Source organism: Erpetoichthys calabaricus, chromosome 14, assembly GCF_900747795.2.
Source record: "Erpetoichthys calabaricus chromosome 14, fErpCal1.3, whole genome shotgun sequence".
Taxonomy (NCBI): Eukaryota; Metazoa; Chordata; class Cladistia; order Polypteriformes; family Polypteridae; genus Erpetoichthys; species Erpetoichthys calabaricus.
This window is the reverse complement of record NC_041407.2, coordinates 59985198-60011722: the sequence shown is the minus strand read 5'-3', so window position 1 is coordinate 60011722 and position 26525 is coordinate 59985198. Positions and strand designations below refer to the sequence as shown.

The 26525-nt window shown below is 41.3% G+C and overlaps 2 protein-coding genes across 2 annotated transcripts in view; both read right to left on the bottom strand.

Moving 5' to 3' along the window:
- The window catches only part of eif3i (eukaryotic translation initiation factor 3, subunit I), a 342432-nt gene that overhangs the window by 94558 nt on the left and 221349 nt on the right, over nucleotides 1-26525 (bottom strand). The gene's annotated exons all lie outside the window — the stretch shown is intronic.
- Nucleotides 1-26525, bottom strand: part of lck (LCK proto-oncogene, Src family tyrosine kinase) — a 104859-nt gene that overhangs the window by 16681 nt on the left and 61653 nt on the right. The window contains exon 10 of the mRNA XM_051918745.1: nucleotides 15270-15346. Coding sequence (XP_051774705.1) covers nucleotides 15270-15346 — 77 coding nt within the window. The remainder of the gene's footprint in view (nucleotides 1-15269; nucleotides 15347-26525) is intronic.

Here is a 26525-nt window from a genome sequence, read left to right as displayed (position 1 = left end):
TGGTATCACCTTGCTGATCTCAATCCTAATGATGCCATGGAAACTGAAAAGAATCTTGAAGCTCTACAGCACATGGGACATGCATACTAACTATCAAGTTCATCTGCAGGAATCATGAAATAGGAAAGTGTGGCTGCTATGTAATGTGGGAAGGTGCAAGTGCCGTTCTGAATAGTAGAGAATTTTACTGTTCATGTGGAACATATACAGCATGTCCCAATTTTAAAAAACACACTACACATTTTCATAATAATGTGAACAAAAGGCATAAACAGACCTGTTTTGATCGGTATTCCTTAGATTTGATGTGTTACGCAGCGGCACAAAGGAACACAGGTAAATTCTGATGTGTGAACAAGGTTTTAGGGAGTGGTTTTATTTATTTCTTCTTCTTTCTTCAGCTGCTCCCATTAGGGTTTGCCACAGAGTATTATCTGTTTCCATATCTTCCTGTTCTCTGCATTTTGCTCTGTTATACCCATCAACTGCATGTCCCTTCTCACTACATCTCTTAGGCCTTCACCTTTTTCTCTTGCCTGGCAGCTCTATTCTTAGCATCCTTTTCCCAATAAACCCAACATCTCTCCTCTGCACATGTCCAAACCAATGCAATCTCACCTCTCTGACTTTGTCTCCAATCTGTCCAACCTGAGCAGACCCTCTAATGTACTCGTTTCTAATCCTGTCCATCCTCGTCACACCCAATGCAAATCTTAACATCTTTAATTCTTCCACCTATAGCTCTGTCTTCTGTTTTTTGGTCGGTGCCACTGTCTCCAACCCATATACGTAACATAGCTGATCTCACTACTGTCCTGTAGACCTTCCCTTTTACTCTTGTTGATACCTATGTGTCACAAATCACTCCTGACAGTCTTCTCCAACCATTCCACCCTGCCTTCACTCTCTTTTTCACGTCTCTTCCACAATCCCCGTTACTCTGTACTGCTCATTCACTTTCACCATCTCTACTCCCTGCATCCTCACAATTCCACTGACCTCCCTCTCATTTACACACATGTATTCTGTCTTGTTCCTACTGACCTTCATTCCTCTCCTCTCTATAGCATATCTCCACTTCTCCAGGGTCTCCTCAACCTGCTCCCTACTGCAGATCACAATGCCATCAGCAAACATCATAGTCCACGAGGACTCCTGTGTAATCTCGTCTGTCAACCTGCCCATCACCATTGTAGATAAGAAAGGGCTCAGAGCCTATCCCTCATGTAATCTCACCTCCACATTGAATGTATCTGTCATTCCTACCGCAGACCTCATCACGGTCACACTTCCCTCATACATATCCTGTACAACTTTTACATACTTGTCTGCCACTCCTGACTTCCTCATAAAATACCACAGCTCCTCTTGAGCCACCTTGTCATATGCTTTCTCCAGGTCCACATAGACTCAATGCAACTCCTTCTGGCCTTTTCTAAACTTCTCCATCAACATCCTCAGAAAAAAACATTGCATCTGGTGCTCTATCTTGGCATGAAACCATACTGTTGCTCACTAATCATCCCCTCCTTTCTTAATCTAGCTTCCACTACTCTTTCCCATAACTTCATGCTGTTGTACATCAATTTTATCCCCCTGTAGTTACTACAGCTCTGCACATCCTCTTTATTTTTATTATTTATTTCACACCCAATAAAACCCAATTCATGTCATCTGACATAACCTTCAAGCATGCCTTTATTGCCCTGCCTATGAGATTCATTTCCTCCATCTCCCTCTTGGTGTACCTCTTCACCCAACCATTCTCTGCCTTTTACTCCACATGCCCAAGCAACCTTAGTCTTGTTCTCCTAAGCAGAACACTTATCACCTCCACATCAAGTCTCTCTCTTTGCTCAGAATTCACTTTCCTATCACTCCACGATCCTCCCCACATCCATCTGCCAGATCTCGCTCTCATAGAGCATACTACAATACTTCTCACTCAGCTTTCATTAATTTTACTCTTCAATGATAGACAGGCTCCCGTAGAAGTCAGAATGGAGGACACCCTTGCTATCAATGCAATTGCTCTCTTCCAACTGGAGTCAAAATATCACTTAAGTAGTAGGACTTCCCTACTTACTCTTAAACAATGCTATTACTGATATCTAAGTTCTACAAGCAGAAGCTGAAGCGGAATTTCCTAAATACCAATTGTAAAATTTGACAAGTCGTTTTTCCATATTAATGACGTGAAAAAGCTGCTTTATGGTTTTAAGCAACTTCATGAAGAGAACTCCACCTGATTACGAAGTAGGTCATTGTAGGAACACCTGTTAGAGGTTATTTTTAGGTTCTGGCAAGCAAGTCTACATATTTTTGATATATTCCATCTAGAAGTGAATAAAATAGCAACCTGGGCTCATCTACAGAACCCGATTTCAATTTTTGCGGTTCATTAAATGTAATTCATCTAGCTGGTCGTCTTCTTACAAATCAGTACTAGTGATGATTATTTTGAATATCATATGTAATGCTGTGCAATACAGTGATTCAGTGTTTAGCTGTGCCCCGAATCAGGACTAGGGACAAGGGTGTAATTCCTTTCTGGTCACATTCTGTTTGAAGTTTGGATGCTTTCTACATTGTTATGTGAACTGCAACCCTCCCTCATCTGAAGGATGCACAGTTTAGGTTAGACTTCTAAACACCAATGGTCCTAAAGCGATTCTTCAGAGCAATGCTACAGGGAAACCCTTTTTTCACATGAAAGTTCTAGTAAGAACCTTTATTTATTTAGATTCATTGCAGGCTCTATAAAAAACCATGAATAAGTGAGATCAGATTTGTGTTCCTCATTTTAATTAGGCCTCTTGTTGTGTACAGTCACACAGGCTAAGTTGCTACCAGATAGCCTGCTACACATTATTTCTGTTTTGCCCACATATTAGGAACCATTTCAAAGCTGAGGGAACAAATTTCATAGACAAAGGCCAATATCCACAATTAAATAATACTTTGTCAAGCCATGGTTCAACAAGGGACCACAAAACCAAGTAATGAGCCAATTTGGAACTGTTATTTTTAATAGTAAATTGGCACCTCTCCATTTTGCTGCCATGGCCAAGTGAACCCTGTAATGAACTGGTGTCTCTTCCTGAGCTGTATTCTAGCCTGGGCTTTCCACTACTGACTCCCCTTGACATTAAAATAGACTGAGCAGCATCAAAAAATGAGTCAAATCAAAGTGGGGAGCATGCACTGTTACAGTGCATTGCTGCACCCACTACACGACGAAATCCCAGTTGGCAATTCCCTAGGCAGACACGCGGTCCAATCCCACCCTCCAGAAATGACCCTCTATCTGCTAGGTGTTACGTGGGTGACCCCTTGGCCTGGTCCAGCCACTCGGGACCCCAACAATGAGGATCTTATGAGCTGGATTACCCTCTGGGAAACGTACAACATGGCTGTAGTGCCGTAACTGATGCTCCCTCACAATGCAGGTAATGTGCCTCATTTGGGACTCCATGAGCAAATGCTCATTTGACACAAAGTCAAACCAACGGTACCCAAGGATTTTCCTGGAGAGACACAGTACCAAAGGAGTCCAATCTTCGTCTCAGGTCACTGGATAGCGTCTATGTCTCACAACCATATAGCAAGACAGGAGCACCAGGACTCTAAAGACGTGGAACTTTGTCCTTTTGCATAGGTATCGTGAGTGCCACACACCCCTTTCCAGCAACCTCATGATGCCCCAAGCTGTCCCAATCCGTCTACGGACTTATAGGAAGAGTCACCAGAGACATGAAAGTCACTGCCAAGGTAAGTAAAGCTCTTGACAAGGTCGGCACTCTCTCTGCAAACAGACACACTTCTGATGGCTGTGCCCAAGAGGTCATTAAAGGCCTGGATCTTGGTTTTTATCCAGGACACTCGCAAGCCGAGACACTCAGACTCCTCGCTCAGTCTCTCAAGTGCCCCGATCAGAGCCTCCATCGACTTCGCGAAGATCACATCATCATCAGCAAAGTCAAGATCCATGAATGTTTCTTCACCAACAGATGCCTCACAGCCGCTGGACCCCACGACCTTGCCCAACACCCAGTCCATTCAAGCATTGATCAGAGTAGGAGCATGAACACACCCCTGACGAACCCCAGAATCAACTGGGAAAAATGCAGAGGTTCTGCCTCCACTCTGCACAGCACTCACAGTACCAGTGTACAGGCCAGCCATGATATCCAGCAACCTTGAGGGGATCCCGCGAACCCTCAGGATGTTCCAAAGGGCAGCTCGATCAACTGAGTCGAACACTTTACGAAAATCAACAAAGGCTGCAAAGAAACTCTGTTGATATTCATGCTTGTGCTCCATGAGAACCCTCAGTGCCAGGATGTGGTCGATGATAGACTTCTGAGGTGTAAAACCAAACTGTTCCGGTCGCTGGTAGGTGAGCAAGTGATCACGGATCCTATTGAGGACGACCCTAACAAGGACCTTACCCGGCACCGAGAGCAGTGTTATCCCCCTGTATTTGCTGCAATCCAGGCGATCACCCTTCCCTTTCCAGATAGGGACGAAAAGTCCTGTCTTCCAGTCAGTTGGGATGATGCCAGTCTCCCAAATGGAAGCAAAGATTGCTTGCAATGCCAGGAGGACAGCCTTACCACCAGTCTGGAGAAGTTCACCCCAGATACCACAGATCCCTGCAGCCTTTCCCCCCCTCAGCTGGGTCACCACCTGTACAATCTCAGTGAGATTGGGTGGTTCACAGCTAATTAGAGGATCAGCCTCAAGGACTGTGGACCCAGTGATATCCAATGTCCTAGCCGGAGGATCAGCTTTGAATAACTGCTCAAAGTAGCCAGCCCAGCGGGTCACAACTGAAAATGAGTGGATGGATTAATATTTAAAAGCGATAAGAACTTAATTATAATAAAATGGTTGTAAGTGTATACACAGACACCTATTTCAATACAATATGAATAATCAACTTCTGCTTTGAGCTATAAATCGAGGTATCAATTGCATGTTGAAATTTTCTGATGCCTTAATCACCTGCCACAGCATTTTTACTAGTAAATGTTCAAGGCAGCCTCCATCCTAGTCTGGTTTATCGGAATAAATACCACCTACATATTGTATTTTTTTCTAAATGCATTGTCTTTCCGCTGTAGACGGCGTTCTTTGAATGCTGCTGATTATGCACTAACGGCTCATAACGCTCTTTCCTGATGCAGAATATTGACAGGAACTCCACCCCATCAGCTACACAAAGATTTAGCAGGAAGAGCTGTCATAATTTATTAATTTATTGATTACCATCTCTGGACAGTTGTTAAGAAACAAGTCACAGTACTAGAAGTTAGTACTGAGATCATCTCTACACGTTAATGATAATTTGTTTAATGTTTTGTACTTTGTGTTTTATTAGGACTGGACTGTAATTTCAAACACCTTCACTGAGACCTATGGGTTAGCACTGATGCCTCACACATCCAGAATTGCATTGTTTCATTCATCTTCTGCCACACTTCTCTAGATCAGCAGCATCAGGTCCAAGACTGCACCTTCAAAGTTGCTGACTGAAATACTGACCCTGTCACTGTCTGCCCACGTCTGTGTGACTGATCTGGAGTCTTTTCATATTCCAAACATGTCTTGTGAAGGTTGACTAGTGATTCTAAACTGGCCCTTTGTGAATGGTGGAGTCCTGTGTTTAGCTTGACTGAACCAAATGTTTTAGGACACCTAAGAAAAAAATATTTTAGAAGATTAGGCAGTATGTGCTCATTTTCTTATGAAGCACTATATAATAGAATAAATACAAATATTGATCAAATAAAAAGTATCAAAAATATGTTTTTGAAACATGTTAGAATTTTTTGGTCCCCCATTTGAATGCAAAAGTGAAGTTTGGAACATAACTGTGTATCTTTTTAAGTAGACCTATGGTAAATTGTTGATTTGATGTAGTCTTCTTTTAGGTTTGGCTGCTTTCTGTTCTTTGTCTTTTACAGGTGATCCCACACAGCTTAATTTATGTTGGCGCTGGGACTTCCAGTTTCTTTATGACAGTTTTAATGCCATGTCTTGAAAATCCAGATTGTTTGCTGACTATAAACCCCCTGATAGAAAACTTTTTAGATTCATCAAAATGTTTTTCTTAATTGTTTTCAGACCTTTACTTTAAACAGCACAATATTTTTGGTTACTATCGCATGCTTTTATTCTATCAATATTTATTTATTTTACAAATAAACACAACCTGGAAAATCACTTTTAAAAAAAATTTTTCTTAGATGACCCAAGACTTTGCAGAGTAATATATATATGAAAAAAGACTCTTTAATGTCAAAGTGAAAACAGATCTCTGCAAAATGGTCTAATTGGGCTACTTTTGGCCGAAGAAGAAGAAGGAGAAGAAGAGGGGAGAGACATGTCCGGAGGCAGGAAGAGAGGAGGAAAGTAAAGAGAGTGGAACTAAGGGTAGGAACTTTGAATGTTGGCATTATGACTGGTAAGGGGAGAGAGTTAGCAGATATGATGGAGAGAAGGAAGGTTGATATATTGTGTGCACAAGAGACTTAATTGAAGGGGAGTAAGGCCAGGTGGATTGGAGGTGGATTCAAATTGTTCTATCATGGTGCGGATGGGAGGAGAAATGGGGTATTCTGAAGGAACAGTATGTCAAGAGTGTTTTGGAGGTGAAAAGAGTGTCAGGCAGAGTAATGATTATGAAGCTGGAAACTGGAGATGTGATGATGAATGTTGTTAATGCATATGCACCGCAAGTTGAGTGTGCAATGGGTGAGAAAGAAGATTTTTGCAGTGAGTTGGATGAAGTGATGAACAGTGTACCCAAGGGACAGAAAATGGTGATTGGAGCGGATTTCAAAGGGCATGTTGGTGAAGGGAACAGTAGAGACGAGGAGGTGATGGGTAGGTATGGTGTCAAGGAGAGGAATGAAGAAGGTCAGAGGATAGTGGATTTTGCCAAAAGGATGGACATGGCTGGGGTGAAATACGTATTTTAAGAAGAGGGAGCAACATAGGGTTACGTACAAGAGTGGAGGAAGATACACACAGGTAGATTACATCCTATGCAGAAGAGACAATCTTAAGGAGATTGAAGACTGCAAAGTGGTGACAGGGGAAAGTGTAGTTAAGCAGCATAGGATGGTGGTCTGTAGGATGACGTTGGAGATCAAGAAGAGGAAGAGAGTGAGGGAAGAGCCAAGGATCAAATGGTGGAAGTTGAAAAAGGAAGACTGCAAGGTTGAGTTTAGGGAGAAGGTGAGACAGGCACTGGGTGGCAGTGAACAGTTACCAGACAGCTGGGAAACTACAGCAGATGTAGTAAGGGTGACAGCAAGAAGGGTGCTTGGCGTGACATCTGGAAAGAGGAAGGAGGAAAAGGAAACCTGGTGGTGGAATGAGGAAATACAGGAGAGTAAACAGAGGAAGAGGATGGCTAAGAAAAAGTGGGATAGTCAGAGAGATGCAGAAAGTAGACAAGAGTACAAGGAGATAAGGCGCAAGGTTAAGAGAGAGGTGGCGAAGGCTAAAGAAAAGGTGTATGATGAGTTGTATGAGAGGTTGGACACTAAGGAGGGAGAAAAGGACCTGTACCGATTGGCTAGACAGAGGGACTGAGCTGGGAAAGATGTGCAGCAGGTTAGGGTAATAAAGGATAAAGATGGAAACATACTCACAAGTGAGGAGAGTGTGTTGAGCAGATGGAAAGAATACTTTGAGAGGCTGATGAATGAAGAGAACAAGAGAGAGATGGGGTTGGATGATGTGGAGATAGTGGATCAGGAAGTGCAATGGATTAGCAAGGAGGAAGTAAGGACAGCTATGAAGAGGAAGAAAAATGGAAAGGCCGTTGGTCCAGATGACATACCTATGGAAGCATGGAGGTGTTTAGGAGAGATGGCAGTGGAGTTTTTAACCAGATTGTTTAATGTAATCTTGGAAAGTGAGAGGATGCCTGAGGAGTGGAGAAGAAGTGTACTGGTGCCGATATTTAAGAATAAGGGGGATGTGCAGTACTGCAGTAATTACAAGGGAATAAAATTGATGAGCCACATCATGAAGTTATGGGAAAGAGTAGTGGAAGCTAGGTTAAGAAGTGAGGTGATGATTAGTGAGCAGCAGTATGGTTTCATGCCAAGAAAGAGCACCACAGATGCAATGTTTGCTCTGAAGATGTTGATGGAGAAATTTAAAGAAGGGCAGAAGGAGTTGCATTATGTCTTTGTAGACCTGGAGAAAGCATAGGACAGGGTGCCTCGAGAGGAGCTGTGGTATTGTAAGAGGAAGTCAGGAGTGTCAGAGAAGTATGTAAGAGTTGTACAGGATATGTATGAGGGAAGTGTGACAGTGGTGAGGTCTGCGGTAGGAGTGACGGATGCATTCAAGTTGGAGGTGGGATTACATCAGGGATCGGCTCTGAGCCCTTTCTTATTCACAATGGTGATGGACAGGTTGACAGAAGAGATTAGACAGGAGTCCCTGTGGACTATGATGTTTGCTGATGACATTGTGATCTGTAGCAATAGTAGGGAGCAGGTTGAGGAGACCCTGGAGAGGTGGAGATATGCTCTAGAGAGGAGAGGAATGAAGGTCAGTAGGAACAAGACAGAATACATGTGTGTAAATGAGAGGGAGGTCTGTGAAATGGTGAGGATGCAGGGAGTAGAGCTGGCGAAGGTGGATGAGTTTAAATACTTGGGATCAATAGTACAGAGTAATGGAGATTGTAGAAGAGAGGTGAAGAAGAGAGTGTATGCAGGGTGGAATGGGTGGAGAAGAGTGTCAAGAGTAATTTGTGACAGACAGGTATCAGCAACAGTGAACGGGACGGTTTACAGGACGGTAGTGAGACCAGCTATGTTATATGGGTTGGAGACGGTGGCACTGACCAGAAAGCAGGAGACAGAGCTCGAGGTAGCAGAGTTAAAGATGCTAAGATTTGCGCTGGGTGTGACGAGGATGGATAGGATTAGAAATGAGTACATTAGAGGGTCAGCTCAAGTTGGACGGTTGGGAGACAAAGTCAGAGAGGCGAGATTGTGTTGGTTTGGACATGTGCAGAGGAGAGATGCTGAGTATATTGGGAGAAGGATGGTAAGGATAGAGCTGCCAGGGAAGAGGAAAAGAGGAAGGCCTAACAGAAGGTTTATGGATGTGGTGAGAGAGGACATGCAGGTGATGGGTGTAACAGAGCAAGATGCAGAAGACAGAAAGATATGGAAGAAGATGAACTGCTGTGGCAACCCCTAATGAGAGCAGCCGAACGAAGAAGATATATACCATCTAGAGATTGCTAAAGAGTAACGTTTGATGTTTTTGAGAGAGAGATCACAGCATGTGTTTTAGAGGGTAGATGCTCATTGCCAGAGATATCACAGCCACTTGCTCTTCTCCTCAAGTGGGGGACGCTCTCCCATCAGAACTGAACACGATTAGATACAGTGGCAACGTTTGACGTTGGAGTGTACCTACCTTCCACTTGGCCAGAAATACCTTGCCAACTTTATACATTTTTGGGAAAGAGATCACAGTTACATTCTCACCCCTGATAGCAAAACCAAAAATATTATATATCGAGGCCCTCAGATACGAAAGCTATCAATATAAATTCTTCTCAATACAAATTATTACAATTTTTTTCTTTTTTCATTGTTTTTTAAAGTTTGCCCAGTTTCACTACTACACAGGTGGAGCCAGCTGTATTATATATATGTATGTGCATAAAGAGAGAGAGAGAGAGAGAGAGTGTGTGTGTGTGAAAGTCGTAATAAATGGACTGGATGGAGAGTGATGCCTTACCAAACTGGGAGGCCGTAATGAATGGATCACATGAACAGAAGAGCAACCCAGCCAAGATGGCTCTTAGTTCAAATCCCAGTCAGTGAGAATTAATAATGGATGGACTGTGAGAGTCTATGTACCAGGGACAGTCCCCAACAGGTAAAAATGGCCCTCTATTATGGCCTCAGTTTGGACTCTCGCAGGGTTACAAGAGATTTGTAGACCAAAAGGACCTGGAATTACAATGCACCTAAACTCAATCGAGGAGCTGGAGTCAGAAGGAGTGGAAAACGTAAAGAAAAAGATTTGTATTGATTTGTATTGTGTTGTCTGGAAAGAGGAATATCTGACAAGGTACTATGTTAATAACAATCAACTTTTGAACCTGGGACTGTGTTGGCGCTGTTTTGTCTGGAGTTGGGGGCTCAGTTTTGCCTCCTAGAGGTCACTATTTAAGCGTATTCATTTATATAGCATTTACTGCTTTTTTTGCATTTATTGCGCGTTGCGTTAATCTTTTAAGCGTAAGTGTGCTTTATAAGAATAAACTGGATTAGGGGGTAATTCCAGGCTAGCAAATAGACACATATCAAACTCTCAACAGCTGCTGTAGTGGTTTTTGCATTTGTATCAGTTTTTAAAAGGTTAACATACAGTAAGCTTCATTTTTTGAGGTTCTACATTTCCCCATAAATGTCTTCTTAACTTTACTAACTGATGCATTACATGTCTTTAGATCATATCTTCTCTGCTTTCAGACACACCCTGTTTAAAATACACCTATTGTGCATCAATCTGGAATTTTCTGCATTTTTTACTTTTAAAGCCATTGTTACTTCTTCGTGCAGTACCTTTAAGATAAAATACACCCAGGTTTTCACACAAGAAAGGCGAACGATCACATTATGTATAATGTTATCAGATGTTATCTGTGGCTGGTTAAGGGTAGCACAACATACAGGAAGCTGTCAAGATGACATTTTCATGGTTAGATGTTTCTCTGCTAAGGTTTACAGAGTTTTAAAAAAACAGAAAGCCTGTTAAAAGGAAAAAAGATCAGCAGTGACACCTGTAGACTGTGACCCATTTTACATTTAAACAAGCACTAACAGAATTTTGTTCAAAGCTGCCTGTGGCATGGTAACATACAATATGTGCTGCTGTGTTACATTTGAACAGGTAAATGCTTTCATTTTCTGCCCTAAACTAAAATTTGCATGATTTACTACTTCATACTCTGATATCTATCCATCCATCCTCCAATTTTTCTAGAAAATATGATAATGTTTAATTATTTTGTAATTATATTATTTCAGAATTTTATAATGCAGTAATTGTTTATTCCTTATTATAGTGATGGATGTTTCATACACAGAAAGCCATTGCCTTTGCTGGCAGGGCAGACTGCAGTTTTATGCCAAGACTCTTTTTAAAAAAAGCCTTTAACTCAGCTTCAGTTGATCCAAGTTCAGGCTTATTTATATTTTTTTATCATTTGTATTTGTACCTGTAGACCTTGTCACACACGTACGCATAGGGGACAGCTAAAGAGCCCTAGTGATTGCAATTCTTTGGCTGCTCCAGGGGTTGGCGCTGAGTCCCAGTGCCTCACTCTTTTTCTCCCTCTGCAGACCAGTTGATTGACAGCTAGGACACCTCTGACTTCACTTCCAGTGTCCGTCCAATTGGACCCGCCTTTTCCTGTAAGAAGGGCCCAAAACAGGAAGCTCCAGTATCTTGGGACAGTTTTGTTTAGAACTCATGTCTGTAGAGATGACTCCGCAATGTTTTGCCTGTTTTTCTCTGAATCCTGCTGCCTCCATATATACAGAGTGGCCATCTTCGCACCCCTAGCCTTTATTGTTGTTCACTCTTTCTGCTACAATGTCTAATTGGAAGCATATTTTAAAGCATTTCCCTCGTTATTTATCAAACATTATCTCTTGATCATCAGCATCAAACTGTAGACTAGAGAAACATGATCTGTGTCTTCCATTGCATTTGTTTCATTCTGTATTGGTTTGTGCACATCAGTTTATTCACAATTAATGGCATTATGGCTTTATGCCCAGGAAAACAATATTTAAAATGTTTCATCCATTCATGTTAAAAAATGCAGCTATTTACCATAATCTTTTTAAAAAATTTCAGATCAATATACAACAATATCACTGCCATATAGATGCCTAAATACTTGCATCCTAAGTAAAAAATGCTCTAATTCTAGTGGCTGGTGGTGGCACCCAGCCGGGACACCAGGAAGGACCGGAGGAGGGATTACGCCTCTTCCAGACCACGAGGGGGAGACCGCCCTGGTGGCTATGGGGACCACGGGAAAGGAGCTTGGAAGCTCAACCCTATAGGGGCCCGTGGTCACTGCCAGGGGGTGCCCAAATGCCTGAGAAGCCCTGGCCCTCAGCAATTCTGTCACACCCAGAAGTGCTGGGGGAAAGAAAACCAGGGACGCCTGGAGTGCTTCTGGGTGCACAGCTGGCACTTCTGCCACTCCAGGGAGTGCCAGCAGAAGCTCGTTTGGAGGCACCTGGAGCACATCTGGGTGGATATAAAAGGAGCCACCTCCCTCAATTTGATGGCTGGAGTCGGGAGGAAGAAAGACAGAGCTCGGGAGGAGAGGAGTGGAGGTGGACCGGAAGAGAGGCATTATGAGAGGCCTGGACTTTGGGGTTGAGAGTACTGGGTTGTGTGCTGTTTCACTGTAAATATGAATAAACGTCTGTGTGATTTTGTACCTACGGTGTCCGCCTGTCTGTGTCCGGGTCGTATACCACACAATTTACACCCAAAATTAGGTCCTAATGATGCTAGACATAATTTCAGCATATCTACATAATTCATTCTTCAACAAATCATTTAAAAAATTTAATTGAAAAAAAGTGTTTGCTGTAGTTGACAGTCCTAAAACTGAGACAAGACTACCATTGACCGATTCTGACTGTGACTACCCAATATGTACTATAAACTCACAAATATTATCACTATACTCAATAAAATGGGAAAATCCTAAACATTTTGATTAAACATAAGAGCTGTTAGCTACAGAGTTGTGGCACGATCTGTCTGATTATATAACTGATGTCCCTTGGGTCTAGGCTTTTAAATCAGGATGAAGACTTACGACTTTAGTCTAGCATATCCTTACTAGAGCTGCTGATTAGCTGTGCATATTGCATTTGATTTTTTACAAAAAATATAAGTAATACAACAATTATGAACTGTTACTAACCCTCTCCTATTTTTGTTTCTTTTCTGTGTTTCCTGCTCTGGCACTTTCTGTACTCCACTTCCAGGTTGTTTTCCTGCCAATGGGAAATACACCTGAGATACTGGGAGTCTTGAAATCAAAGGATGGTAAGATTTTGTTGTCAAATCAGAAGGCCCAGCAAAGACTTTACTGTTCAATGTCCAGGATGAGTTCATGCAGCAGTTGGCAGATGTCCCCTGGACTGTAACTGTGTCTGACTATGATTATTATCACAGACTGTGGGCCCCCCGGTGGCTTATTTTCTCCAGGGATGCTGGTCAGGTTCAATAATAATGTTAACGGACACATATTGTTAGGTTTTACTTATGTTAATTAGTTTGGAATGGCTTTGTTTTGCTTTGTGTTTAAACAAGTTTGTTAGTTTATATGTATGTGATATGTATAAAAGTAATTTGGAAGGTGTTAAGCACATCGTACCTATGGACTTGTTACAGCGTTCTGAGCTTGCAATCATTAAAAAACACTGTACAAAAACAAAATGAGCTGGATTGAATTAGTAATAGTCATTAAAAAAGAAATAAAATGGGCCCATTTTGTCACCAGTATATAAACCAAAGTTGCCAAAAAAGGTGTAGAGAATGATTTTTTGGTATACTGTGTGGGATAAGAACGGACATCCTGGCCAAGGAGAAGCACACGTTATTAACTGGACAGAGCCCGAGAGGAATGTTGTACAGACAACTCTGTGCCCAGCTGGTATAAAATAATGGGTGGACCAGTGGAAGCCGGAACTTTGGAGCGGTTCCATCCCCCATGCGCTAGGTGCCAGTGGTCCTTGTATGAGAACCCATTTGGGACACCTGCAGGGGTGCTAGGGAATGGAGCCTGGAAGTGCATTGTAGGGGTCACTTGGAATCAGTAGTGGGAGCTGTTGGGGGAAGACAACTCTACTTTGTCTATGGCCCAGAAGTGCTTCATAGAGGAGACAGAATGGCACCAGAAGCATTCCTGGGTCTACTGAGTTTTGTCCGCTGCCTCCCAACTCTGACTCTCACATATGAGGCAGCAGACAAAACTCAGTGGAGGGGAAGGAGGAAGAATTGGGAATTATTGAATAATTATTGCATACATGTGGCTTATTGTTGTGAGAGGAATGTTTAAAGTGCCTGGAAGGAGAATATAAATCCTTTATTTTATTCTATTAACATGAGCTGTATTACTGGTTCTGTGGTTTGGGGCTCACTGGCACCTTCGTGAGGTCACAACTGTATTAATCCTGCAGGGGGTGTCTTTTTTCATAACCTTTGAAGGTGATAATGCAGGGTCAACCATTGTAGAGCACCCCTGGAACAATTTGTCAGATTAAGGGCCTTGTTCAAGGGCTCAGCGGAATAGGATCCCTTCTGGCAGTAACAGGATTTGAAGTGGCAACCTTCCAGATACCAGCTTCAGAGCCACCACTCTTTAGAGTGAAATACTAAAACCTTTGACTGCAGTAATGATATTTCTGAAATTAACCGAGAAGTGACAAACATATATTTTTTTTTTGTTCTTTATTTCACCTTATACAATTTCTCGTATTAGGAATTTGTTCATTTTCGCATACCCCTTGGGGTCAGAGCACAGGGTCAGCCATTGTGCAGCACCCCTGGAGCAATTGAAGGTGAAGGGCCTTGCTCAAGGGCCCAGCAGAGTAGGATCTCTTCTTGCAGTGACGGGGATTTGAACCGGCAACATATTATAGGAAAATGCTCAGATTATATACACAGGACATTCATTTACTGAACCCTCTTATTCTAAATGTAAGGTTTTGGGGAAGCTATCCTAGCAGAATTGATCAGGATCCAAACATGGATGTGTTGCCAGTCTGTTATTGGGCATACAACCTCCCAATGGGGGAATCTGCCTAGTTGGGATTTTGGAATGTGGAAAGCTAAACTTTTCAGCAAAAAACCTACAAACTCAGTCTCCCAAAACAGAAATATGCACCACTATGGATTAAGAGGTTAAATGGATTAAGAGGTGAGATTAGTTTCTAATAATGAAACTTGCCAAAACCAAAGATTCCAACCTTTCACAAGAAATGACAGCCTTTGCTTGGGCTATGGAGATTTCAGTGTTTTGATTGTTTGTGATTCCTTTCAGTGAATATTCTGTCATGACATGGTCATAAAATATTGAAGATCTATATTGACTTTAATCAAGCTGCTTTCTTATATTTTAACAGAATATTAATAATTCAGTTTTGCAAAGCACAGATAATACAATGACAGTTTACCTGGGATGCCATGTCAATGAGGGTATTGATTGTTAATTTGGATCCTTCACTTGTTTTCAGATATTCAACAAGACTGCCTGCAAATGAGTAAAAAATCAAACCAGTCAATCACCAGATCAGGCAAATTTTACAATTTGACTGTAAAATTAACAGCAAGAATGTAGGTGGGTCATTTGCAATTAGTGAAATTTTAGCAGTACACACAGATCTTCCTTATCTAACTTGGCAAAGTCTCCATTGCTGTAAGCCAGGGCCCAGACAGTTGTGCTGGCTTTTAAAATAGCAGTAATAAACTGTTGAAAGCAATAACCAACCGGTATCTCCTAAGATAAACGGTCAAAAAAAAGAAAATCATAATGACAGTAATAACAGTACAAAATACCACCGCACCCCATCCCACCAACAAAATTTGCTCTTTTAACAAAGTTAAAACTTAAACTGCCTGAGGAAAATATGCCCTTTGTTTAAACATGTCATTGATTGTCATATCTAATGTGAATGAAGAAACAGTAGGATCATTAAAATTCAGAGAGTATATTAAAATGCAATTTAGTATGCCATGACTAAGGCATAATTTAATGTCAGCATGTCATAATGTAGGAATGTAAGCTTCCCAGAAGCTGAACACTTGACACAAATTTTGGTAACTGTGACACGCTACCAACCATACAAATAAAGCAGTGTATTTCTATTTTCAGAAGAACTTTCATTCTTCACATAGACGCTACATATTCAAAATAATCCTGTAGGTGGTGAGAAAATGCAATGCCCAGGGGTACAATTTGGCTTGCTATTTCATGATTTATTTTTTTTGAAGCACTGAGTCAATTTTACATGACAACAAAATCCTCAGCCAAGGAGTATTGTTACTTTTTTCCTTAATAGTTATTTTCTCAGTAAGTGCTGTAAAAAGAAGCAATAAAAACAAAGCCAAAGAAAAACCCAGTTCCTTCCTACAGGGAGCTTCTATACAGGAGATGGAAAACTTTGTTGTAGTACCTAGAGGGGAGAGACGTGCCCTCATTGCTCTTTCCTGAGTCAACTTTGCACATATATTTGGACATTTTCACTGGAGAAAATTCACACAGACAACAACTGCACCAGGACATAACTCTTGGGACTTATTTTTCTGTTTATCTTGGATATATATATATATATATAGTTATTCTCCCAAATCCAAGTTAGTGTTGGCAGGTCTGAGTCTATCTATGCACATACAGACATATCATACACCCACACACACACGCACATTTAGTGGATACTTTATTATGTACACTTATCTATGAGTAACAGACTGATGCTGTCAAAATGCATAGAGAATGTTATCACCGGTCAAAAAGAGAATCCTCAAAACACAAAATGCTAATCAAAAATCAAAGGCAAATAGTAAAGTTCAAGTTGGAATCACAAATTTCATTAAGTTATCCCTATCTCAGCCATGCCACATATTCCAAAATGATGGAACCCACGATAAATTAACAACTTATAAAGGAAGAATTCAAAAACAAAATAAATGTCAAAATTGAAATCCTTGATCCTCAGTAGAAAAATTGTGGAAGTGAGTTATTGCCTCAAGTGGAGGAGTTTAAGTACCTTGGGGTCTTGTTCACGAGTGAGGGGAAAAGGGATGGTGAGATCTACAGATAGTTTGGGCAGCAAGCGCAGTATTGCAGTCACTATACCAATCCTTATTCGGGAAGAAGGAACTGAACCAGAAGCAAAGCATCTCCCGATTTACTAGTCGATCTACAGTATGTCCCTACACTCACCTATTGCCATGAGCTTTGAGTAATGACTAAAAGAATGAGATTGCAAGTACAAGTGGCCAAAATGAGCTTTCTCTGCACTGGGGCAGGGATCTCCCTTAGAGATAGAGTGAGAGGCATAGACTTCTGGGAAAGCCTCAGAGTAGAGTTGCTGACCCTCCAGATCAAAAGGAGTCAGTTGAAGTGGGTTTGGGCATTTTATGTGGAGGCCTTCTGGATGCCTTCTGGTGGAGGTTTTATGAGCATGACAAGCTGGTAGGAGACCCCAGGGATGATCCAGGGCTCTATGGGCCATATGAAAATGACATGTAATCATGAACAGACTTATTCCCTTGGCAGTGTTCTAATATTCTGTTTACAGCCACTTCTGTTTGTATAAGAACACTGAAAGTCTAATGAGAAGATGAGCACATAATTATTATTATACATAGTGGTCGCCCACTCCAGAGACTTATTATCCAACCAGCAAACCCGCGATTCTCAAAAGAATCGCAAATCTAAGAATGGCAATCACTTTCTGTTCCCTCCAATATTTGGAGGGAAGAAAAATCATGGAGGGTGGGTGCATCCTGGGAAAGTTTTCATTTAATTAAATAAATATATTTGTACTAAAGCGGTTTCTTTTTGGAGCCATGACTCCTCTGGTTCTGGTGTTTCAGAAGCGCGTTGTAGGCGCCCGCGTGTATTGTTTTTATCCATGCGGTCTCGTATTTGTTTTTCTATGGCTGTGTCATTAGCTAGAAGTCGTTTGCTGACGGCGGCGGATTCGCGTGCTGAAGTGACCATGGCGGCGAACCCGGACTTGGAGGGCTACATTACTAAATGAAGGAGGTATATGCGGTGGTGTGCGCGGTCGCGTTCGGGCGGAGGTTGTACTGTGCATGGCTTGCTTGTGGCCTCTGGCATCTGTGCATACATACAACCTGGCGTGCACGCTTTACCTCAAGTTTAGTTTACAGGTCGTGTTGTGTCGTTCATTGTGTTTATCCATACGGGCTCATTTTGTATTTCTGTTAGTTGAGCTCTTTCATTGTGGAGCCGTGACGTCTTTGCCTCTGGTGTTTCTGAAGCGCATTGTAGGAGCCTCCGTGTATTGTTTTTATCCATGTGGTCTTGTGTTTGTTTGTCTATGGCTGTGTCGTTAGCTAGACGTCATTTGCTGATGGTGGCAGATTCGCGTGCTGAAGTGACGATGGCGGCGGACCCAGGCCTGGAGGGGCACTATTACTAAACGAAGGTGGTATATGTGGTGGTGTGGGCGGTCGCGTTCGGGCAGCAGTGGTAGTGTGTACGGCTTGCCTGTTGCCTCTGGCATCTGTGCATATATACTGCACAACCTTGCGTGCACGCTTTACCTGAGGTTTAGTTTACAGGTCGTATCCATACTGTTTCAGAAGCACGTTGTGGGCGCCTTCGTTCATTAGGGTTAGGCTTGTTCTTGTATTTCTGTTAGTTAAGCTCTTTCTTTTTGGAGCCATGACGTCTTTGCATCTGGTGTTCCTGAAGCGCGTTGTAGGAGCCTTTGTTTATTGTTTGTATCCATGCGGTCTCGTATTTGTTTTTCTGTGGCTGTGTCGTTAGGTAGACGTTGTTTACTGTTACCGTTATGTGATTCAAATATGCCACACAGACTGCTGGCACAGTGGATTAGAGCAAGTTTAGTTTACAGGTTGTGTTGTTTGGGCGCCACATACTGACTCTGGGAAGCCGCTGGGTTTGACTCTGGGGCGCTGAGGCGCAGTGCGCATGCACTTCGGTGCGTCCGCCGTCCGTGCATAAATTAAACTGTTGTTTAGTATATAGATAAAAAAACTGATAAAGGCCATTCAAGCCCTATGATTAATGTGTGTGCTTGGCTCTATATGAAAATCATCCTGTACTAATTTATACTGTAAATCCTCTGCACATATAAGGATCTTCCATGTACCGGGCAGGATGAGCTGTGGTGGGTTACTTGATCTGACTGGGTCCAGCCAGTCATTAGTCAGGTTATCTAGCCTTTAATGCCATCTATGGCCCCTACAATTTGCTGGAATGAAGTAAAAACATCGCCAAATTGTCTGTGAATGTCTTTCAGTTCTGTTTGCAGACTGCGATTATCATGATAGACATGTCGCATTTCGGGGTTGCTTACATAAGGAGGATCTGTGTTTTTGTACTTACAGGAAAAGGTGGTAATTAAAAACTTTATAAAGACAACCAGGAAAAAAGTGTAGTTGGGTTAGGGTTAGGGAATCATCGAAATACAAATGCTAATCAAAAATTGGAGTCAAATAGTAAAGATCAATGTCACCAAAGACAAACCGCAAATCTCATTAATTTATTGCAATCTCAGATAATCTGGAATGCATGTGGTGACATTTATATGGCCACGTTAGTAACATTATCTGTCAATTTAACCATGGCAAGAACCATGCTACATATCCTGAAATGGTGGAACCCATGACAAAAACAAAATGGCCATGAAAATGACAATCAACAGGAAAACATTGAAGAACAAAATTCAGAGTTAAATTGAAATCCTTGGGTTTGAAATCCCCCAACAAGATGTATTAAGGATTTGTATCTCTAATCTGGGAATCACAAAAAAATGAATAAAGATTCCATTCACAACTGTAGGACCTTTTGTTACCTCGACAACTGCCTAAATTCTTCAAGAAACTGGGGGATTGTGATCCATGTTGACTAAATAGCATATCACAGTTCCTGCAGATTATTAAAATAAACACTTTATGAATATATTTATGTATAGAGACTACATCCTTAGGCAGGACATGCTGATAGCACAGAGAAAACCACTGAGGAAGGGACTGAGAATTTAAAATCCTTCAGAGCCTGTTCTACTCTCTGGCCCAGCAGAAAGACCAAACAAAGAGGCGAGTGAAAAGACAAGAGAGCCTCCTGTTGTAGTCATGTTGTTATAACAGAATATAAAAGACATTTAAACCAGAGAGAGCACAGCTCACCATGCTGCTGCAAACTAGGAGTGGGCGGTATGACCAGAAATCCATATCTTGGTTTAACTAAAAATTTTAATGGTTTTGGAACATTCTGGTATAATGTATTTGCATATATTTTTCATACTTAAAGTTATATTTAAAAAATAACAAATGTGTTATTGTAATTAATATAATGACTGATGCAATTAACACAGAAGCACCTGTTATTCGTCAAAATGCTTAGTATGCTCTGCTACTCAAACAGCTTTGACTGTAGTATTCAACGGCTCTTTAATTCATAAAAGTACTTTTCTCTCTCTTTCTCTCTCTTTCTGTCTCTGTCACTTGCTACTTCCCATACATGCTACCACACTCATTCACTAGCAAACTCACTTGCTACCTCACTGATTTACAACCATAATCATTCACTGCCTCACTTGTTTACTACTACAGTCACTTATACTACCTCAGGGTTTCACTATCACACTCACTTGCTACCTAAATTATTCAGAAACCACAGGCACTCACTACCTCTCTCGTTCACAAGCACACTCACTCATTACCTCACTGATTTACTACCACACTCACTCACTACCTCACCCGCTTACTACCACACAAGTTCACTACTACACTTACTCGTTACCATGCTTGCTCACTACTACACTCACTGACTACCTCACTCATTCACTACCACACTCATTCATTACCTCAATCATTTGCAAACAACACTCACTCACTACCTGGCTCATTTACAACCACATTCACTCATTGCTTTAATCGTTTACTATCACACTCACTCACTACTGCACTCTTAATACCACACTCACTTGTTTCTTCAGTCATTCGCAAAACAGACCCAATCACTACCTTGCTTGTTTACTACCACACTCACTCTCTGCTTCACTCATTTACTACCACCCTTGCTCACTGTGTCACTTGTTTTACTAACACACTCTCTCACTATTTCACTTGTTCACAACCACACTCACTCGTTGCCTCACACCGTCACTGACAAGCAAACACAGCACAAGGCACAGCTTCTTCTCGCCCTCTTCCTGTTTACTGATCCAGATGAACCACACAGTAGCCCCACTTATTAACACACAGCTCACATAAAAGTCCATACACAAATACATCACCGTTAACACAGTATTACACCGACACAATATTACATTTCTTATTTCTTTTCACTTGCACAGTCTTTAGAAGTTGCCCACTAATACTTAGCATACCAGTAAAATGGTTTCCTATGCTGAAAGGAGAGTTTTATCCTGTATACTGAAACAACCTGTATATCACCTACTACTACTGCAAATGTCGAGACAACTCTGGCAGGCACTCAGCAGCAACAGTAAATTGCATAAAGGGCACCTGCTTGAGAGGAAGAAGCCTCACTCAGATAACTAGAGAATGAAAACAGAACAACCACCATATTATGATGTACACAATTGAAAGGTCCTATATCAATTGTTTGTGTGCTTGTGTATTTAGTTTCTTTGAGATTCCTTTTATAAGCAATTATGACTTTAACAGCAAACAAAAGAGAGATTACTAATCAGCTGAGTCCACAGAAATGCCAACAATTTCAAGGACAATTATTTTCAGAATAAAAAAGAAGCACATCATTGATGGTCTGCTGTTAAAGCTGATAGTGAGGTCAGCAATTTCTCAGTCAATGATATCTGAGTTTTTCTTAGTGCAGGACAACGTGCATGCGTTGGCCATAAGTGTGGGCTTTGTTTGGTTTGAAGGGCCGACCAAAGTCATCCTGGTTGTTTTTACAGCCCTGTCTGCGGTCTGGAGCTTATGGTTACTGTTTGTCACCAGTGCTTTAATGTTAAGTGGACTGTCAGTCCTACTTTGAGTGATTACTTGGAGGGCCAGCAGGGGTTAGGAAGCAAACAGGCAGAAAGTTAATAACAAGTCCTCTTTTTTTGGGGGAGCGGTTTGGGTGGATTCTTCCTTTGTTCCTGTCTTGAAAGTCATAATGAAGGAAATGTGAGTCAAAGGTGTAAGGATTCTCTCCAACATGTGGAGGGTTACGCTGGGCAGCTGCAGATTACCATGGCAATGGCTTGTATTCTGCAATGTTTTTTTCTGCAGCTCATTTTGACTCTGGGTCACATTACTGGAAGCGCTACACTTTAAGATTGTCTTACTGCATTTCAAGAATTCCTTTTTTAACACAACAACTATTGACCATTACGAAAGCTGATGCTAAATAAACTTGAAATACTGGAGCAAACTTTGTAGTTTTATAAGTGTTGGCACTGACGTGTAAAGAAAGCAGCTTGTGGCCCTGCTAAGCCACTCTCCCCATCCATCTACCATGAAAAGGGAGAAAAAAATAGACAAAGGTGTCTTTCTATACCCAGAAACAGCCATCCATCAATATCAAACCAAGTAGTTAACGAAGTTAAAACTGCTGAGAACAGAATTCCTTCATCTGCATCCTGTTGTAGTCTGTAATATTAAAGCAATCTGAAGTTACTTATTCACCATCATGCTATATATTAATTTGCCACATGAAATTACATTCTGAAGTGAGCCATACTTATAATAGCTAAATTGCTCTTGCATTTAATAATGGAGTTAATAGGTACCGATGCCCTAATGTGAAAAATAACTTTAAAAAATTCTAAATACGTCCCATCCAGCCCTATGCTGTTCTGCTTATTATCCTACCTTTGCTTCTCCAATTCTTTTTTTAAGCTGTTATGCTCTGCCATATTTTGTGACAACAGACAGATGTGTGCTTAAAGCTGTATGATTATTTTTTTCCTTCTTTTCGCCTATTACTTTCTATGTTGTAAATCTGCACGGCTTGCAGAGCGAGACTCACTCAAAGTGGCAGTGTTGTAATAAACACAGCATGGTACTTTATACACATCACAATAAATTTAAACTGAACTGATTACGCAGCATGGTAGTTTTAATAAAAGCTTTACAGTTTTGAGAGAAATATGTGGGGAGAACATGCAACCTCCAAGCAGACCCTGGCACTGTGAGGCAGGAATGACAGCTCCATGGTGCCACTCTGCTTAAACATCTCCAACTAAATGTACTAAACTGTAGCCTGATTAAAATTAAATGTATGTCTGTACCATTAGTTTGGATCTTGTCACTTGATGATAGGGCCTCTCATGTTATACTGCTGAACCACATTATCATTGCAGCAGGCAATATCTTTGTGAAATAACAGAATAAGCTTCCATACAGTGAAAGAACGTAAGTGATCATGTGACTGTTTTCAGTGATTATTGTCTAATTGCAGAACAGAGACAGCAAATCACACTTGGGCATCAATATTTAATGTTAATAACTGTGCTTGGCGTCGACTTTCTGAGGTGAATCCACGCTCCTTTGGCTGAAAGGAGAAAGATGAACAGATAACAGGAGTGCACTGCCATCCTCCTTTCCAAATGGATAAATCTCAGCACAATGTTTTGCTTTTTGCTTATTTTCCTTCTTAAAATAACATGGATATGCTGTTTTCTGCTTTGTGTGTCATCTCAAGACACAGACTAATACTCAGTAACATTTTGGCTTGAAAAATGTATGTATTCAATATGTTTTAATGCTTTTTTCATGCTGGGACTCATGTACCCATTATTATCAGTATAAAATGCCAAAGCAGGCTAGCTATTTTTTTTATCCATCCATCCATCCATTATCCAACCCACTATATCCTAACTACAGGGTCACAGGGAGCCAATCCCAGCCAACACAGGGCGCAAGGCAGGAAACAAACCCCGGGCAGGGCACACACACCAAGCACACACTAGGGACAATTTGGAATCGGCAATGCACCTAACCTGCATGTCTTTGGACTGTGGGAATAAACCGGAGCACCCGGAGGAAACCCACGCAGACACGGGGAGTACATGCAAACTCCACGCAGGGAGGACCTAGGAAGCGAACCCAGGTCACCTAACTGCGAGGCAGCAGTGCTACCCAACACGCCACCGTGCTGCCCGCTATTTTTTTTAAATGTATAAAATATTAATCATCATAGAATACAATTTCATGTGGCAAATTAGCGGGTTGGAAAATGGATGGATAGAAATTAATATGTGAAGAAATGACCTTGACTAAAAAATACCAAACTTATCCTTTAAAATATATTTTAAATGAAACTGCATAATAGTAATATAACAAAACTACAAAATAATAATAATAAGGTGGCATGGTAACAGAGTCGTTGGTGCTGCAGCCTCTAACAACTGGCACATGCTTGCACATGCTTCCTGTGTCTATCCGGGTATTTTATATGTTGTGATGGACGTTGGGAACAGACTGGCATCCTGGCTGGGATGAACCCCATTCGTTTACCTGGCTAAGAGGGTGGGATGATAGACAGCCACCTAAGATTGCAGGCTCCCCCGACACACTGGAGAGCTGCATTCCTGGACTCATATGCTCAGTCACATGCCTACAGTGCACCTTGGGAGTTGTAGTCCCATGGGGCAGCCCTGTTGGGTTCCATGAGTGCTGCCAGGGGGAGCTTTAGGAAATGGCTGTCCCTGTGTTTTTGGGCTCCAGCCTGACCCAGGAGTGCTTCCTCTTTGTAAAATCCTGACACCAGTAGTACCCTGGGTCTGGCATAAAAGGGTCCATCTCATGTCATGCAGGGATTCGGATTTGGGAGGAAGAGGACAACACTTGCCTTGAGGACTGAAGAAAGGAGTGAGGAAAGGAGAGGGAACAAAAAAAGGTTAAGAAAGAGTTGTAATGTGTTTTAAAAGGTATTTTGTTTAATAAAAAAAAAGTTCATTTGAACCTGGATTGATTCAAAACGTTTACTTTTCGTGGTCATTTTGACTTTGAGGAAGAACCAGAAGTCACAAGGTGCCAGATCCAGTGAAATAAAGTGGATGTGGACACACTACAATATTTTTATCTGACAGAAATTTCCATACCAGAAGTGATGCGTGACATAGAACACTGTCATGACGGAGGATGAAATCATTTTTTCCATTTCTCAGGTCGTTTTCTATGCACATTGTTTCTTAAATGCCTTAATAAGCCCTTATAATATTCAACGTTCACTATAGTGTTCCTGGGTACAAACTCAGCTTGCGCAATTCCATCAAAGTCAAAAAACACAATCATCATCACCTTGAATTTGGATCCTGATTGACGTGCAGAACATTGAGGCAGCCACAACAGCGCAACTAAAAACACTCACGAAAAAGAACTTCCACAACTGCTTCAGAAAGTGACAAGAACAATGGGATAAGTGTATTTGAAGCGAGGGGGAGTATTCTGAGGGGTATTAATGGCAATGTGTCTTTTACTGTAATAATAATTTTTTTATTTAAATATTCACTCTATTTTTGATCACACCTCATATACTGTAAAATAGACAGATTTAAGAGGCACTATATAATAGAAATGTATGTGTGGTACTACACTACACTATGGACAGATGTGCTGCCAGAAAGTATAAGATAGATAGATAGATAGATAGATAGATAGATAGATAGATAGATAGATAGATAGATAGATAGATAGATAGATAGATAGAGTAAGGTCAGTAAATATTTGGACAATGACACAATTTTCATAATTTTGGCTCTGTACACCACCACAATAGATTTGAAACAAAGTAATCAATATGTAATTGAAGTATCGACTTTCAGCTTTAATTCAAGGGGTTTAACAAAAATATTGTATGAGCTGTTTAGAAAAGAGAGCCATTTTTGTACATGCCCCCCTATTTTCGGGGCCTCAAAAGTATTTGGACAAGCTAACATGATCATAAATATAATGATTATTTTGAATATCTGGCTGAAAATCTTTTACAATCAATGACTGCCTGAGATCTGGAACCCATGGCCATTTCCAAGTGCTGCGTATCCACCCTAGTGATATTTTGCCAGGCCTTTACTGCAGCTGTCTTTACGTGCTGCATGTTCATTGGACCTTCTGCCTTCAGTTTTGTCTTCAGCAAGTGTAAGGCTTGATTGCATTATTGCCTATGGTTATCGTGATGCAGATTGCTTTATGAAGTTTCTCCTTCATACTCTGGTGGCTTTGTACTTAATGTTGCTGCTCCACATTTATAGAAGACCAAATTCAGCGTGTTGGAAGTGTGCATACTTTCCCCGTGTCTTGGTTGGTTCTCTTATGTGTTCTGCTTTTCCCACCATCATCCTAAAGACATTCAGAGTAAGGGTTAGATAGTGTGGTTGCATGTGTGAGTGCTCTCTGTGATGGACTTCTGACCAGGGCTGGTTTCTGCCTTGAACGCAATAGTGTTGGGATGGCCTCTTGTCTCCATGACCCTTATCTGTTTCAAGCTGGTTTGACAGCAGATGGATGGCATTAATCATGACTTCAGCAAATGCATACTGTACTGTTAGTCAAGCCAGTGCAACCCATGATGCTTGCTGATTCTAGAATCATAAACTGAACAGATGTTAGCTGATTCCAAAGAATTACCCAGGGCAGGGAACATACTTTATGCGTCATATTAAATAACTAAAAATAGAAACTGAAATGGAATTGCAAATGATTAATCAACCAGTCAGAGTAAAATGGTTATTTCA